Raw genomic sequence first — 16,391 nt, 5'->3', positions numbered from 1 at the left:
AGTAATCGTATCGGAGCACTTTAGCATTATTAGTGCTGCTTTTACTCCTCATAAATTAAGTTTTACTAAGCTTAGTGCTACTTTTACTTCTCATTTCTTAACTATAAATTAAGTTTTTCTTTTCTTAACTATAAACTAAGTTTTTCTTAACTATAAACTAAGTTTGTAGACATATATTGATAAATCATGTTATTTGGCCTCTTCCTGAGGAAGAAGCTAAACTGAATCTAATTTGAAGCTAAAGCATATGTTATAATTTTGTGGTAAAATATATGTTATAATTTTGTGTTTGCTTGATATTTTGAAACTGGAAAAATACTACCTAATGTAACGTAGGTTACCTAATGTAACGTAGGTAACACTGGCATTAGTCGATGACACTAAATGTTAGCTCCTCTATTTTGGATATTTTGGATTCATGGATGGTATAATAGAGAAAATGGATAGTATAATAGAGAAAGCATCAGCCATGTTTGTAGCCATGCTTGTACACCAAGGCACGCCTGCCACCATACTTATCACCGCTTGTACGCCTGCCACAGCGTCCTGCCACAACTTCCAGCTGCCATCTCTTATGTTTGCATGGCACAACTTCCAGCTGCCATCTCTTGTGTTTATCTCGTGTTTATGTTTGCATGTAACCATCTGTGTTTATCTCTTGTGTTTATGTTTGCATGTAACTGGCTGTAATCTTATTCCAAATCTTATTCCAGGACTGGAAGCACTGGAAATTCGCCATACAGGGGAATGATTCATGAAGAAAGGGAAATGAATCATGAAATGAATCATGAAGAAGAAAGGGAAATGAATCATGAAGAAAAAATACAGAAGTAAAAATACAGAAGTTACCTTTGGTTCTACCCATAGCCAGCGCTCTACCCATAGCCAGTGCTCTGTGATTGACTCTGTGATTGATATCCAGTGCTCTGTGATTGACTCTGTGATTGACCCTGTTCAACTGCTGAATACAACCCTGCTCAACTGCTGAATACTTTTACAGTATTGTTGTATTATCCGGCCTTATTATCAAGCCTGCATCAAGGGTTCATCTAATTGTGTCAATACTTTTACACTATTGTTGTATTATCCAGCCTGCATTCAGGGTTCATCTAATTGTGTCATTGAATAGTACAAGGTTTGACTAGTACAAGGTTGGCTCTGAAGGAAAACGAAGGAATAAGCTTTTACCAGGGAGTCTTTCACCTTCTTCCTACAACCTGGAACCACTTCTACGAACCTGGAACCACTTCTACGGAAAAGAACTTGCATCTGCTTAGCATTTGGCCAATCCGAACTTGGCAATCTTTGCTCGAAAATTCTTGTCCAGAAGAATATTGCGGCTATTAAGGTCGTTGTGAACGCAGGTGGTAGTCGTGCTGTGATGCAGATACTCCAACCCCTCTGCGATGTCTATAGCGATCTACAGCCTCTGGTTCCATGACAAGTTCGAACCCCCTGCTTAGCATTTGGCCAATCTGAACTTGGCAATCTTTGCTCGAAAATTCTTGTCCAGAAGAATATTGCGGCTATTAAGGTCGTTGTGAACGCAGGTGGTAGTCGTGCTGTGATGCAGATACTCCAACCCCTCTGCGATGTCTATAGCGATCTACAGCCTCTGGTTCCATGACAAGTTCGAACCCCCTGCATGTGACCGTGCGCTATGGATATAGTCGCTAAGGGACCCATTTTTGTCCTACTCGAAGACGAGGTAGAGTCCTGAGTCCTGGTCCGACGATTCTTCAACGCAGATGCCGAGCAGAGTGTCGAGACTCGTGTGGTAGAATCTGTGAAGGGCGTTGATCTCCTTTGATACCTGCCCTCTCATAGAATATGTGAAGGGCATTGATCTCCTTTGATACCTGTCGTCTCATCTGTTTGATCGCCACTCTGTTTCCGCGTAGAACCGCGTGGAAGATCACCACTCTGTTTCCACGCAGAACCGCGTGGAAGACAAAATTCTTGATTCTGTGCGCCCCGCTGAAATTGTCGGTGGCCTCCTGAAGTTCCTGAAGTTCCTTGAAGGAAAATCGTATCAATCTATCCGATACTGGCAATTCCAACATGTTCGAAAGAAGGCTTGATTGGATCTCGAAACCCTCTGCATCCCCTCTGTCTGGCTTTATTGCATCTGGTTTTATTGTCTCTGGTTTGCTTCGCCTTTTTCTTGAAAAGCAAATGGCTCCCAGAAGCCCTAGTCCAAGAAGTAGCGCTCCTCCTACGGATGCAATAATTGGTACATAAATATGGCTGGAGCTCTTGTGGGAGGAAGGTGCGGGGTTATAAACGATGGCAGGCGCCTCCGCCATAGCAGGAGGAGGGGGTGGAGAGAAGGGGTAGAAGGGGGAATCACGGTGCTGTGGTTGAGGGGAATTAGTAGAGTTGAGTTGTGTTGTAATCGCTGCGGGGGACATTGGTCTGATAGTTTATACTGTCAATAAAAAACATGGACGCAGTGGTGGTGGCGCTGGCAATGGCAATGGTAACAGCAACAGCAACCCATCTGGGCTCAGACACCCGCGAAGTCTGTGTAGGAGAAGAAATTGGAAGTGACGCATGCATTAGAGATAAGACAGGCAGCACTTGATCTCCATACCTCCGACACCTGGGAAGCATGCTCTTGGCGTGGCAACGTCTCTTTTAATTTAATTTAATTCACTTTATTATTTTTATTTTTTTAACATTCTCATATCTAATGGCTTGAAGATTATTCTCATATCTAATGGCTTGGTTCAATCTTCATGGCGCTTGCTTATGGCTTCTTCTTCGGGCATGGCCTTGCTTCTGGTGGTCTTCATGCTCAGTGGGCTATGGATTCAGAATTTACATTCATGCCCTGCTTGCGATTCACCCCTTTAGCGAAGAGAACCACATCTGTATGCGTTGACAAACATTCATAAACAAGAAAATCCCACTTAATAGGGTGCTCTGAAAGATGAATACTCTGTTTAATCTTCCTTCCAGTGGAGGTGTCCAACAAATACACATTGCTCGCAGACCACTCTGCTTGAGGTTGACTACACCTCACTAAAGCTCGTCCTCTTAAATATTGAATGCCATCAACTCCTGAACCGAGGTGATCAGAATAGACACAGCGAACCAGTGATTTATGCCCTAATTTAGCCTTTGTAGAAGGCAAGCGGACAAGTAACAGTAATTCATCAGGTAGCAGAACCAGGTCCCGAATATAAAAAGGGTCTACTAATATGTTCTCTAGCATGGCGTCCCCAGGAATCTGATTCAATGCCACTGCAAACACATGAAAACGAAGTAAAATTCCCATGTTAGGGAAACTTAATAGGTAAAGCCATGGTTTAGAATTCTGTAAAAAAATTGGTCAAAGTTTTTTTTGAGTGTATATATAAATTCAGCTCATTCAAAATTATTGGCACACTCGCATTATTAAAAAATCACAATTCAAACTTGTAAATTGAACAAATTCTTACTGGAAATTTGAACACATTCGAAAAAAAAATATAGAGTAGAAAAAATCTCAAAACTTATAACAGAAAGAATATGGCTTCAGGGAATTAAGTTTTAGGTTCAGCAATCCAATGTATGAAATATCATTTTTGCTATCAGAAAACGCTTAACAAACTTGACTATAGAGAAACTTTATGATTGGGTGTTCTTGAACCATGGCATTTTTTGAATGACTGATCAGTGATTTTTCCTTGCTATAAAAAAATGGCTTCCTTTATGTACATAATTCCAAAATTAATATTGGCAAACCTCAAGGAACTGATAAGTAGGAATATAGCAATTGTGAAAACAACGGGAACAAAACTAAAATTAAGCGCAGTGTACAGTATTTTAGCATTGCTGATTTTCTAAGGACGTTTTATTCCTGAGTGTTTAGAAGGTGATGATTGATGCCATGCTTACTCTAAACAGATAATCTCAAAAATGATATGAAGAATTTAACCAGTGTTAACAGACCTTGAAGAAACTGATTAGCAGCAGTGGCAGCAATTGTGAAAACAATAGCAATAGAAGTAATAGCAGTACAGAGTCTAAAGCGGTTCTTTTTCTCATCTAATGTTGTGAAAGCCGTTTTCTTCTGTGACTCCTTCCTTCAACCTCTGTAACGGAACAACATGATTAATCAAGCCTCCTCTTCCTCAGATTACAGAAGACAGAGCAGCTGGGATTTTATTTCAATTCTTGGTCTTGTAATATTAAATTCTAAACATGGGAGATTGATGAATTAGCAGGTGCTGAGGTGCTGGAGTTTCCTTGCCTTTCTTTGTTCCTCAATTTAGAGAAAAGATAGGGGCTGTTTCACCCAGAAGTGCAAGCAAATAGTAACTATGTAGCCGGGTTGGCAAGGATTGTGGGTATGGATATTTCATTAAAGGGTAACTTTGTATTAACTAGAAACTAACGGTAGCCCAGCGTGGACAAAAGAGGATTTAATTTCCCATGATTGAATGTTGCATTCAGTTGGCCAAATTAACTGGAACCGCTGCCGCGGTTGTTACGTTACTGTGTTGGCAAGGAATTGAATTTGAATGGAATTTGCGTGGGAAATTTGATTGATAAATACTTTCATTGTATGGTCCGAGATCATTGGGCAACACGTCTCTTCCAATTTGGTGGCATTGGATATCGTTTACCCAGAGTCTGCCAGTGGGTGTGTGGTGTTAGACTGAGCAGTCAATGGTAGGCATACAAATCCTCATGGTGGTGTGGGATTGTCAATGGTGGTAGGCATACGAACCTCCTGGTTAATACATGGGTCTGAGAGGGTCAGTAACAATAGGCATAAGGGTAGAAGGATCAATGGGTCAAACGGTAGGCATTCAAACTTCTTTGTGGCATTAGGGATGGAAGGGTCACCGGAACTAACTAATTTGGGCGTTCAAGGTTATGAGTAGAGGATGAGTAGCGGTATTATCTAGAGGGAATGAACCATTTCAGGTTTCACAATTTGTAGCATCTAATAATGCTCAAATTCACATATCTGCACCGTCAAGCTCTGTGCAAACAAATACCATGAGATGCTGAGGATACGGAAGGCCCAGGAGCGAATTAGAAATCACCATGAAGAAGAGGTATTTCCAGAATATTTCCATATAATTTCTCTATTCTAAATTTGCTAAATTGAACGTTTAGATAATACATTAGTTTGCAGTCCCTCCTTTGGGCCTATGATGCCAATTGAATCATCTCAGCCTCCTCAGGTGATAGATATGACTGAGAGATTGAGTGCCACCACTGAGACATCCATGTTTTTGAATGGCTTTACTAGAGGGAATGAACCATTTCAGGTTTCACAATTTGTAGCATCTAATAATGCACAAATTCAGATATCTTTTGGATCATCTCCTCTATGCTTTACTTTTATTATGTTAAACCAACTTTGCTGATGGTTTTTTACAGTGAGCATGCAAATGTTCCTGACCCTCTGTACCATGAGATGTTGAGGATACTGAAGGAACAGAAGCGAAATAGAAAGCTTCATGAAGAAGAGGTACTTCCAGAATATTTCCATATAACTTCTCTATTCTAAATTTGCTAAATTTGTTGTGTAAGATTTGGTAGATTTGTTCAGCCAATATTTATTAGTTTACCTAGATCCTGATGTTAGCTTATTGGAAGCTGCTAAGTATGTGTATGAACTTGGAGCGTCATTTTAAGCTCACTATATACATTTCTTAAGCTCACTACATACATTTCTTTCCATTTATGACAGAATACACGAATCAGAGTTCACTTTGAGAAGGAATTGGAAGCGCTGAAGAGAAGATACACTACATTACTTCAGGAAGAGGATTACACATTTCACAGATAGTTTTAGGTTTTTGTTGCTGTTGCTACCTGCTGTGTCTTCTCTTTGCCCTTCTTCTTCTTTGGACACTAAGAAGCATAGTGACCTTGCTGCAAACAAAGTACTTGATCATGTTCATGTCGTTCTTCTTTCCAGGCTGATGTCCTTCTCTGTCACTTTTACCTGCCTTGGTGAAAACTTTCCCTTTTCCCTTTCTTTGTCTTGTTGATGAAGGCCAAGTTTTCATCACCATCTCCCTGCTCGTTGGATCTAGACTCCGCTCAAGTCTCCTTTTGAATGCAGTCATCCCATACTATTTGCTAGTTTGGAAGGTTCTCTTGTGCACAGATGCCCTTCACAAACGAACCTTTTTATAACAAAGACCTGCTAATGATTTTTTTATAGTTGTAGTCTTTCAATGAAATATACAAGAAAGTTATAAATATCTGATGTTATCAGGATCTTTGCATTAAAAAGATCCTTGTGGTATACTATACAATTTGCAAATTAATATAGATTGAATGTCATGAGAAATTTAGGATACATGGCTAAAACAGTTACACACAAGAACAGAGCTTTGGAGAGAGTAATATTGTATTAAAATCCTCCTGTGTTACACTGTACAAGACAATGCCCTCTCAAGTCTCTCAACTTCGTTCCTTAAGATTCATACGAATGGTTCATGATTTCATCACCTTTCTTAGGACATGTTTCTCTTATAAACACAGTAAAATTTTCAGGTTTACTCTTGCAACCAATATCCAACCTCTATTTATTCTCACTTAATTTGTGCTTCAATAGGCATTCGTGATCCCAAGGCTGGGTACTATCATGACCCATTCACACATGGAATATTACAAGAATAATATGAAGAGGATGAAGAGCTATTGTTACTAAAACATGTGGCCTAGGGCTTGGTTCCTTGTAGTAAAGGCTTCTGGCATGAAAATGAGTATGGAAATGCCTAAGCATCTGGAAAAAGCTTCAGATACAAAGACATCTATGAGCAGGAGCATGGTCATGTTTTAATGGGGCCCATCTAGGCAAGCCCTCTACATGTTCAGCTGCAGGTATAGTTCATGCAAATGATTCATATAGTTTAAAATTTAAAGCTGGTTTCAGAGGGGCTGCCAACAATTTTTCTGAACTGATCGCTGTTAGGTTATTATTCATCCACTGTGCGGAAAAAGAAATCATCGAAATTCAAAATTTTGGTGATTCTATGGTGGTCATAAAGCGGATGATGGGCATCAACAATCTGGAAAATTATCTTTTCAGGCTTGCCTTTGAAGAGATACAAATGTTCAAAACAAGCTTTAATTCAGTTTCTTTTTCATCACAATTACAGGGAAAGAAACGAATAAGTGGATGGTCTCTCTAACACGGGTTTGAAGCTGGACCTGGGTACATGCCATATATGCAAGGAAGATCATATTTTTGAGGATTTTCATTCATCTTTTTTCAGATCTGAGTTCATAACTTTAAACTTACTATCATGCTGTTTGTATGTTGCTTAAGAGCCCTAAGACAAGGATTTGTTTGAAGGCTTTTTCTTCTTCTCTATATAGAAGAGGTTATAAGCTCTGTCTAGGACAGCATTAAGCTACACATGGACCTTTCCACATGTTTATGTTTCTCTTGACATGCCATTTTAGATGCATCTCTATGTGATTCATGTTAGCATCTCTGCCGATTATAGAGTCCTGTGTGGTTCATCGACCAAAAGAAGCAATTAAGACAAACCCCCAAGTGATTTTGGCCCCAAGTGATTTTGGGAAATAATGAATCAACTAAAAGTATCACAGATTCTATCAACTAAACTATAATTTTATTGTGTATGATTTCACTGACACCTACTTCTTTGCAGGTCATGACAACATTTATGCCATCCCCACATGCAGAATAACAGAGTTTCCAGGAGATTGATATTGATAGACAAGTGAATCGAGGTTTATGTGGGGAACTGCGAGGTCTATGTGGGGAACACCGTTCAGCAGCCACTTCTCTTACTGGCTCGGTCGCACCAGTGCAGAAAAGCATTCTACCCCACTCAATGCAGGGACTTGCTACCTCGCAGCTTCCCTTGTTTAAAAGTGAATTGGATGCATGGTTTAAAAGTGAATTGGATGCATGGTTTATATGAGGTTTTGAATCTGGGTTTCAGAGGTTTAGTTGACAGTTCTATAAGCATATATTTTGAGAGTTTTTAAATAAAAAATAGATAATATGTTAAACCAAGGTATTTGTTTATCCCCAGGGAATATGCATATTGTGGTGAACTAGGAAGGTGGTTTCTGTGAGCTATATTTGGCTTTATGTTCCTAACCTCTGCCATAAATTTTCATATAATGTTAGGTATATTTTAGTCTTGGAAACTTTTTATAAACAATTTTCTGAAAATGAGATATTTGTTATTAATTTGGAATAATGTAAATAATGAAAATGGGATATTTGTTATCAATTTGGAATACTGTAAACAATGGGCAAGTTTATAGATAAGTTTTGGAAGTTATGAAAATGTTGAATCTTCTTTCCTATAAACATTGTATTTTTATGTAAATGAGTTAAAAGTGCATTTTATTTCTTAAAAAAAAATAATAACAACACTTAAATATTTTTATTTATTTGTGAATTGAATTCTATTACTTAAAGAGAAGGAAATCACATAAAAAATTACCATAAGTTATAAATAGAAGGAGATCACATAAAAAATTACCATAAGTCATATTGACCTCTTGCAAGTGAGACTAGAACAAAACCTATTTATTTATGAATTGAATTCTATTACTTAAAGAGAAGGAGATCACATAAAAAAATTACCATAAGTCATATGGACCTCTTGCAAGTGAGACTAGAACAAAACCAAAATCGTACCCTTTGAAGGGACATAAGAGACGAAACAAAAACTAACATAACTATATTTAAACAGGGTTACACTGAGACATTGACCTATCTAGTCATATGCATAATCGTTTACAAAAAGAAATCCATAGACATGATCCATCACATAATCAAGGCGGTGGTTGAAAATCTGAGCCTACTACTGGCATAAGGGCTACTAGGTCTGCCGAAGGTCTAGGAGTTGTTGGAGGAACGTCAAGGTGATGCTCAATCCTTGCCAGCCTGCAATCCATCATTTTTAATCTACAATCGTGGTGCTTTGGTTGTCCATGCATCTGGTCCAAAATTTGTAGCAAGTCCCTCGTAGACTCATGGTTGTTTGATAGAGTATTTCCTACTGAATCTTTTGTTCTGGCCTCACTTCTCCATGTGCTCTAAAGGTGTCTATTTTTTGGGATTTGATCAGAACTTTTGTTATCCTATGAAGTTGTTGGTAAATGTTCAAAGGTCTCATTACATCCTTCCCTAGTTTCTCTTAGTATTGGATGACTAGTTTGATCTCTGCTTTATCTCTTTCTTTTCTCACCTCATCTCTTCTCGAAAAATTTCCTGGTGCATTTGGATATTCTATGTTCCACATGTGCGTTATGTCTATGGTTGTTAGGGCTTTGTCCAAATTACATTTTGAATTGTTAGAAGCATAGAAGCTACCTTTTGAAGTGTGGCAAGTTCTCCATATAATTACTTCATTTTATCTTCGAATGACCTATTTGCATTAAATTCCACTCCTTGGTAATCCTTATGGTATGAGCTTGAAGGTAGAAAAACTTAATTCTCTTTATGGAGCCTACTATTTTCCTATTGTGCCTTGTTTAGACTCCTCTCTAACTCCTTGACCTTTTCTATTAGGTGCTAAATTCTTCTTTTAGTGGCAACAAAGAAAGATGATCCTACAAAAGCAATGGCTAGAGGATTGTCCATGGTGCTAGACACTATATTCTGTTCAATGGTTACTGAGATCAATTTTGTTTATTCTTGGGATAAATCTCCATGACTTTCTTGGACAATCTTGATAGAGTTTCTATCAAACTAGAAACTCGCAAGATCCAAGACTTTATTTCCTTTGCCAATTGTGATACCCATCTCCCTAATAAATAGATGACCTTCTATAAGTGGTGTTAGGGTTGGGGTCAAAGGATCATTATCCATGCTAGGTAATATTTCTTTAGCTTTCTTTTCACTCTACTACTCTTGTCTTGCTTCTTCTCGAGCCTATTTGTTTGATATTTCTTCTTTAGTCCTTTGCTCAGACTCTTCTTTCTCAATTCTCTCCCTTTCCTTCTCAAGTCATTGGCCTTCCTTATAGTTGTTTTGTTTTTCTTTCTTGGATGCTTCTTTTTCTCTTTCCCTCTTTTGGGAAGACTTCTTATCTTCAACATATTTCGCCTTTGATGAATATACATTAGTAGGTTCAACACCATTCATCGGTTGAGAGCCACTGATATTTTTTGTGCTTCCATGATCTCTACAACATTATAGAATTTTTTTATTTTCTCTTCTTCCTCATTGGTTTTTCAAGTGTATGACCACACATACTTCAACTAAAAATAATGAGCCTCTACAATGCCCCTTGGATCATCCCTATGGAAATTGAGTTCCCTGAATTTGAAGCACCAAAAGTCAGAGGCTTCAACCACTGCCTATTTATAACCTTTCAGGAAGTAAGTACCTAAATAGAAGGGATAGGTTGGCCATGATGCTTTCTTCATTCATGCTAACATGCCTCCAATCACAATGGTCACTTGATATGACACTTCCTTTAGAATCACTTTATTAGTGAAAAGTATAAGAATTTGATGTGGGGGCTTTCATGCTATAAATACCTTGATGTATGTGGCATTAGGTGACGTGAACCAATTTTCTACATTTTGAAATTCTTCTGTCAAGAAATTTAATTACTTAAATTGTTGCTCTTTAAATTATCAACCAGGGGATTGTAACCTAATGAGGTATTAACAACATATATGAGTGAGCGCATGGAGTTGGGTTACAATTTTTGGTGAGGCAAGGCCACATTTGGTGAAAAAAGGATGCTCGATCGAGCAATTTTAAGCGCTCAACCGAACAACGTTTTAGTGCTCGATCGAGCTATTTAGGCGCTTAAAAATAGCTTGATCAAGCGTTTAAACAAACCCTCAATCAAGCCCTTTTCTAACCCAAGTTAGAGTCTCAATTGAGAGTTATGACTCGATTGAGCTATATGTTTCAATCAAGGCTATGGCTTGATCGAGCATTATTTCTTATTAAAAATCCCAACCATGACCTACACATGTCATTTTGCTCAGACCATCAGAAAAGGAGTTCGACAAAAGATTTCTAAGCTCAAACGAGATGAAGGAACTCAATACAGCGACCTATCAACCCCACCAACGATGCAACAACTCAAGTCGAGGTAAGTTTCTCGTCATTTTTGTCTCTTTTATTTATTTTTTTGAAAAATAAATAAATTAATTTGAAAAAAAGTACCACATAAAAACTACAAAAAACAATCACGAAAACCACCATGAAAACAAAAAAAAAAACTACCAAGAAAACCCTTGAAAACCACAAAAAAAACCTAGAAAACCGCCAAGAAAACACTTGAAGACCAAAATAAACTTAGAAAACCCTTGATAACCACCATAAAAACTATATATATATATATATATATATATATATATATATATATATATATATATATATATATATATATATATATATATATATATATATAGTATAAGTTTTTTGCAATGGTAGCATGTTTATTATAAATATTTTCTATGGTAAAAACTTTATTTTTTAATTATTTTAGGTTTTATTTTTTTTTTAAGAATTTAGTGAAATAAATTTTCAAAAAAAATTGATTTTTTGTTATTAAAAATGCATTTTAAATTTTGAACGAATTTGACCAAAAATATGCCCCAAAAAGTTTCAAACCAAAAAACAATTAAACTATAAATAATAATAAATAAATTAGGAGTTTTAGATTGACATAATGAATATGGTTGCCCATGGTGAACCTCTATTAAATCAAATAAGAAATTTTATTTCATTTTTTATTTTAAATTTAAATAAATTTATATTTTAAATATTTTTTAATAATAAATATGGTAATTTGTTTTAAAAAAATTAATTGTACTTAAAATAAAATATTAACTAAATTAAAAGTCCAATTTTTTTATTTTTTAATTAAATCTCTCTCTCTCTCTCTCTCTCTCTCTCTCTAACATAGAGCTATATATAACATAACTAACCTATATAACATTTAACATGTTTATATATAACATCTATAACATAATATAGCATGTAACATAGTTTTATAACTATTTAACATAATGTGCTCTTAATAATAACATGAGACGAGTGATGCTCAACAACATTTTAAGACTCGAGTTGATCTATAAACTGTAATTTTCCTTAAATTTCCACTATTGATATTTGTAGAGTTATTTAATATAATAATATGACAACTATTTATCTCTTATTTCCCACTCTTATTAAATTTATTAGTTGAGTAATGATTTTGTAACTTACACTTCCTATATTTTTATTTAACTATATAAGGCAATACTTATATATATATATATATATATATATATATATATATATATATATATATATATATATATATATATATATATATATATATATATATATATATATATATATATATATATATATTCAGGTTTCAACAATGCATCATTGATACATACATTAAATCCATGATGAAAAGTGCATTTAAAGTGAATATATAAGCATTTTGACTCTTTTCTAATTTGTACCATATCATTTCCTTATGTTGTCTGTTGTACTAGAAACATTGTCTTCATGTGCTTGCACCCAGCGCATGTCATGTGTCAAAACCAAACATTATAAGAACTTGTCTTATGGAGTATTTGGTTGGCATGACATTTTATTAGTTTTGTCAATAAGTTTATTTAATTTTTTACATATATTTACATATTTATGCTCTATGAATGAAATGCATTATTTATAAATGGGAAAAAGTGTAAGATAGATTTCATCACATTTTTTGAATGTGCTTGCATAGAACTCAATACTTTGGTTGATAATTTATCAAAAAATAGACTCTATTTAGTTTAGGAGTTCAACCTAGATTATTCTACTTGAGTTTATAAATGGTTTATTTGTTAACATTATTTCTATGGCAACATTTTTTCCTTAGATTAGTTTATATGTATTATATGTAATTTGTAGATCCATCTCCCATATGCCCCCCGACCGCAGCCAATTGGAGTGTTGGGGGATCTATTATACATGGTTGGGCGAGATCACATAGCCATACTAAAGTGTTTGTTCCACTCATAGATCCTCCCTTTGACACCAATTGAAGTGTCAGAGGTAGTTTTTTTGTCTTTGTTGATGATCTTGCTATGGATAGTGGACCTTCTTCACCTATTGCATGTACACATCTTGCATTTTAAATCCCGTTTAAACTTTATGTGTTTATGTCTCAAATTTGTCTTTAATTTTTAAATTGTCTTTATTTGATGTGTTTGAATTTAATGCATATGTAATTATGATTCTAGTTTGTTATATGTATTGAATTCTATTTATGATTTGCAGACTATCAACAGGGTGAAGATGAGGATTAAAGTGTAGTGTTGATGCCTCCGTGGAATGATGTTATAGCCAGTATCACAGTTGAGGATGTTAAGGCCCAACAGACATGGATCACACGAGAGCTAGATAAAATCTCTGTTAGTTCACCTACTAGGCATAGTTTGTCTTTGATGTTGGATAACATCAACAGGTTGATCGAGACATATAAGAGGGCGGGCCCACAAATCCACCTCCTATATTCCATACATAGGATTAGGAGGCTGGAGGTTAGAGGCCCAAATACTTGGAAGATGTAACACCGTCCTCCCACATCCATCCAAGTAACCATGCCAACTGGGGTAAACATGAGATGAGAGGCTACTATGATCATATTCGACCTACTATGATAAGGAAGTGGAATCGATGGAACATCACATACAGTCATCTAACGTCATCAACATAACCCTTAGGAGACAAGTCAACCACTTAGACAACTTGTCCCTAGGTCCTACTATTGTTCTAGATCTCTTAGGCCATATTCTTTCTCATGTTATGGGTAAGGGAGAAACGAAAAGCCTAAAGTCGCTCTCACAGGCCTGCTTGCCAGTGACCAAAGACCCAAGTTTCCAGTTCTGTGCCAACAACCCTAGGATTTAAGCCAGTTTTTCAGGCCCAGAGCTTAGGCCGCTACCCAGAATTGAATGATAGCTTAGAATCAATAAAAGTATAGGGAAACAATGATGCAAAAGCAATGAGTTGATCAAGACCATAACCAGACCCCTACTAGCCATGACAGGCATTTCGTCAAACATATCATCAACATGTAACCTACAAGTGTAAACAACATAATTAAGTGTAGGGATCTCATACTTATCTGAAAATCACTATGAACCATTGTTCCCTCATGTCATTTGCTACATTATCATCTATTAGGTCATAGACACATTATCCATTCATATACAAGTAAAAACATGCTAAGAGCCATACATAGCTGTTGTCATAAAATATACATATAACTAGTGTAATAGGAACATAAGTACCATAAACATATCAGCCATCAAAATCCATATATACATCAGTACATTTACACATGAAAATCAAGGGAATGAATTCCTCATTAATGAAAGCAATAAACTAACTGGAGATGGGCCTACCACATTCCACCTGACCATAGATTGGATGAGCCAAGTCTCTCTTCAGCTAATCACCCCCGTTCCATATTCCAAGCATGAATGTGGGACTCATAAAACACATCAAAAACACCAATCAACATGGATGCCACCGGATTTCTCCACCTACACAGTGAGGAATTTGAGTGCGTCCTAGTCTCTTAGGCGTTATCATGTATCCACAATCTGATCCAGGGATCACTAGGCCCTACACCGAAACATACTCCCCGGGATTTATTATGCATCCCATCCCGAGACCACTTGGCCCAACAGAGAGAAAATCCACCTCTAGACTTTACCATATATCCCGTCATTCATCGACAAGGATTCCCAGGCCCATCGAGGCACACAATTTGGCTTTACCGTAACCTAGATGATGGTCCAGGGGTTACTAGGCCAGTGGCTTCGTGATCCACAATCTGTTTCTGGGACCACTAAGACCATGTTTTTGTCAATTTGGAGATCCACCCCACTCAGCTTCAAATCCAATCCGACAATCCCACATAAACCGAATGAGAGAACCCATCTCATCAAAGCTATCAGGAAATGGCAAGGCTAGGCTAAAAATATTTTCACATCTAGAAAAACCCATGCCACAGTTGAAAAGAAACGCATGCAATCCCATGAATTCCAAATCTAGCAAGAAAAATACACATGCAAGTCGATACCCGCAATGAAGCCTATTGTAGTTGTTTGATCCTACCTTTCCCTGCTTGATCTTTGCTTCCTCTTGCCTTCTTTGCCTTTCTTTCTCTAATGTCAAAGTTCTCCAAGAAAATCTAAGTGTCCAAGAGTATGAGAGAGAGAGAGACTAATGAAAGAGCTCCAAAATTGAACTAACAAAAGGTTACCAACTGATTCTCAGAAGCCTATTTATGTAGGAGGCCTCTATTTTCTTCATATTCCATTATTTTCCTCCATTCTCCTCCTGACATGCAACTTGTGACTTTTCACCTCCTTTTTCTCCTACTTTCCATTATTTTTCATAAATAAATGTGCCAAAAATGCCATTTTACCTTCCCAAAGCCTTATCCATTTCCTTTAGCAATTTCCATAGCCATAAACAACCGAATGAACACACTAGGATGTCTTGCCCAAAATTCAACTTGGAATAAGTGTCCCATCGATCATGTTTATTGTTTTTTTCTTAAATTTTATTACATGGAATTTTCACCAGGGCTATTATAGAACCCTCCCCATTTAGGGACACCGTCCTCGATGTTCAATCACACATATACGTTAGAAACCTGCTGAAAGAAGACATACTGCTTATGAAGCTTTATAACATAACCCGATGCAATATTTACAATGAAAGATCGGCTTAAAACAAAACAATCATGACAACATGAAAACATACCACATAGTGGAGCTTTATAAAACATATCAGTACGGTATTTACAATGATCATCCTACTGAGTTCCAACCCACATGACATCATAAAATCATGATAACATAACCACATGATAGCATGGTAACATGACAACATAATCATAATAACATACACCCATACTGCATGGTGGAGATTTATAACATAGCTCATGGCAGTATTTACATCCATATACATGTGTACATATAGCAACATCATAAAAATATATATACCAAAACATATGCCAAATCATAATAATACCAAAACATATATCAAGACATATACTAAACACCATATCTAAGCATATATCTAAACATCATATAGCATATACTAAATCATCATAAAGCATATATCAAACCACCATAAAGCATATACCAAACCACCATAAAGAAAATACCAAACCACCATAAGTCATATACCAAACCACCATAAAGAAAATACCAAACTACAATAAGAAAAATACCAAACCACCATAAAGCAAATACCAAACCACCATAAAGCATATACCACACCGCCATATCAAAGTTGCATTTCCTCAACTGACAAACACGAAAGGATACATGGCCCGCATTTGATCCTCCATCTCCCATGTAGCTTCATCGGGCCCAAAGTGCTTCCATTGCACTTTAACTTGCTTGATTGCTCG

General features: G+C 36.6%; 1 protein-coding gene across 1 annotated transcript in view; it reads left to right on the top strand.

Annotated features, from left to right (window-relative positions):
* Positions 1-1,627, top strand: part of LOC149150114 (disease resistance protein RPS5-like) — a 29,134-nt gene extending 27,507 nt beyond the window's left edge. The window contains exons 2-3 of the mRNA XM_089442705.1: positions 1,365-1,432; positions 1,514-1,627. Coding sequence (XP_089298831.1) covers positions 1,365-1,432; positions 1,514-1,627 — 182 coding nt within the window. The remainder of the gene's footprint in view (positions 1-1,364; positions 1,433-1,513) is intronic.
* The last annotated feature ends 14,764 nt before the right edge of the window (positions 1,628-16,391 follow it).

The sequence above is a fragment of the Pinus tabuliformis genome, chromosome 9 (genome assembly GCF_031772625.1).
Source record: "Pinus tabuliformis cultivar Carrire ecotype Pingquan chromosome 9, CPIR1, whole genome shotgun sequence".
NCBI classification, from domain to species: Eukaryota; Viridiplantae; Streptophyta; class Pinopsida; order Pinales; family Pinaceae; genus Pinus; species Pinus tabuliformis.
This window is presented reverse-complemented; position numbering and strand designations above follow the sequence as displayed.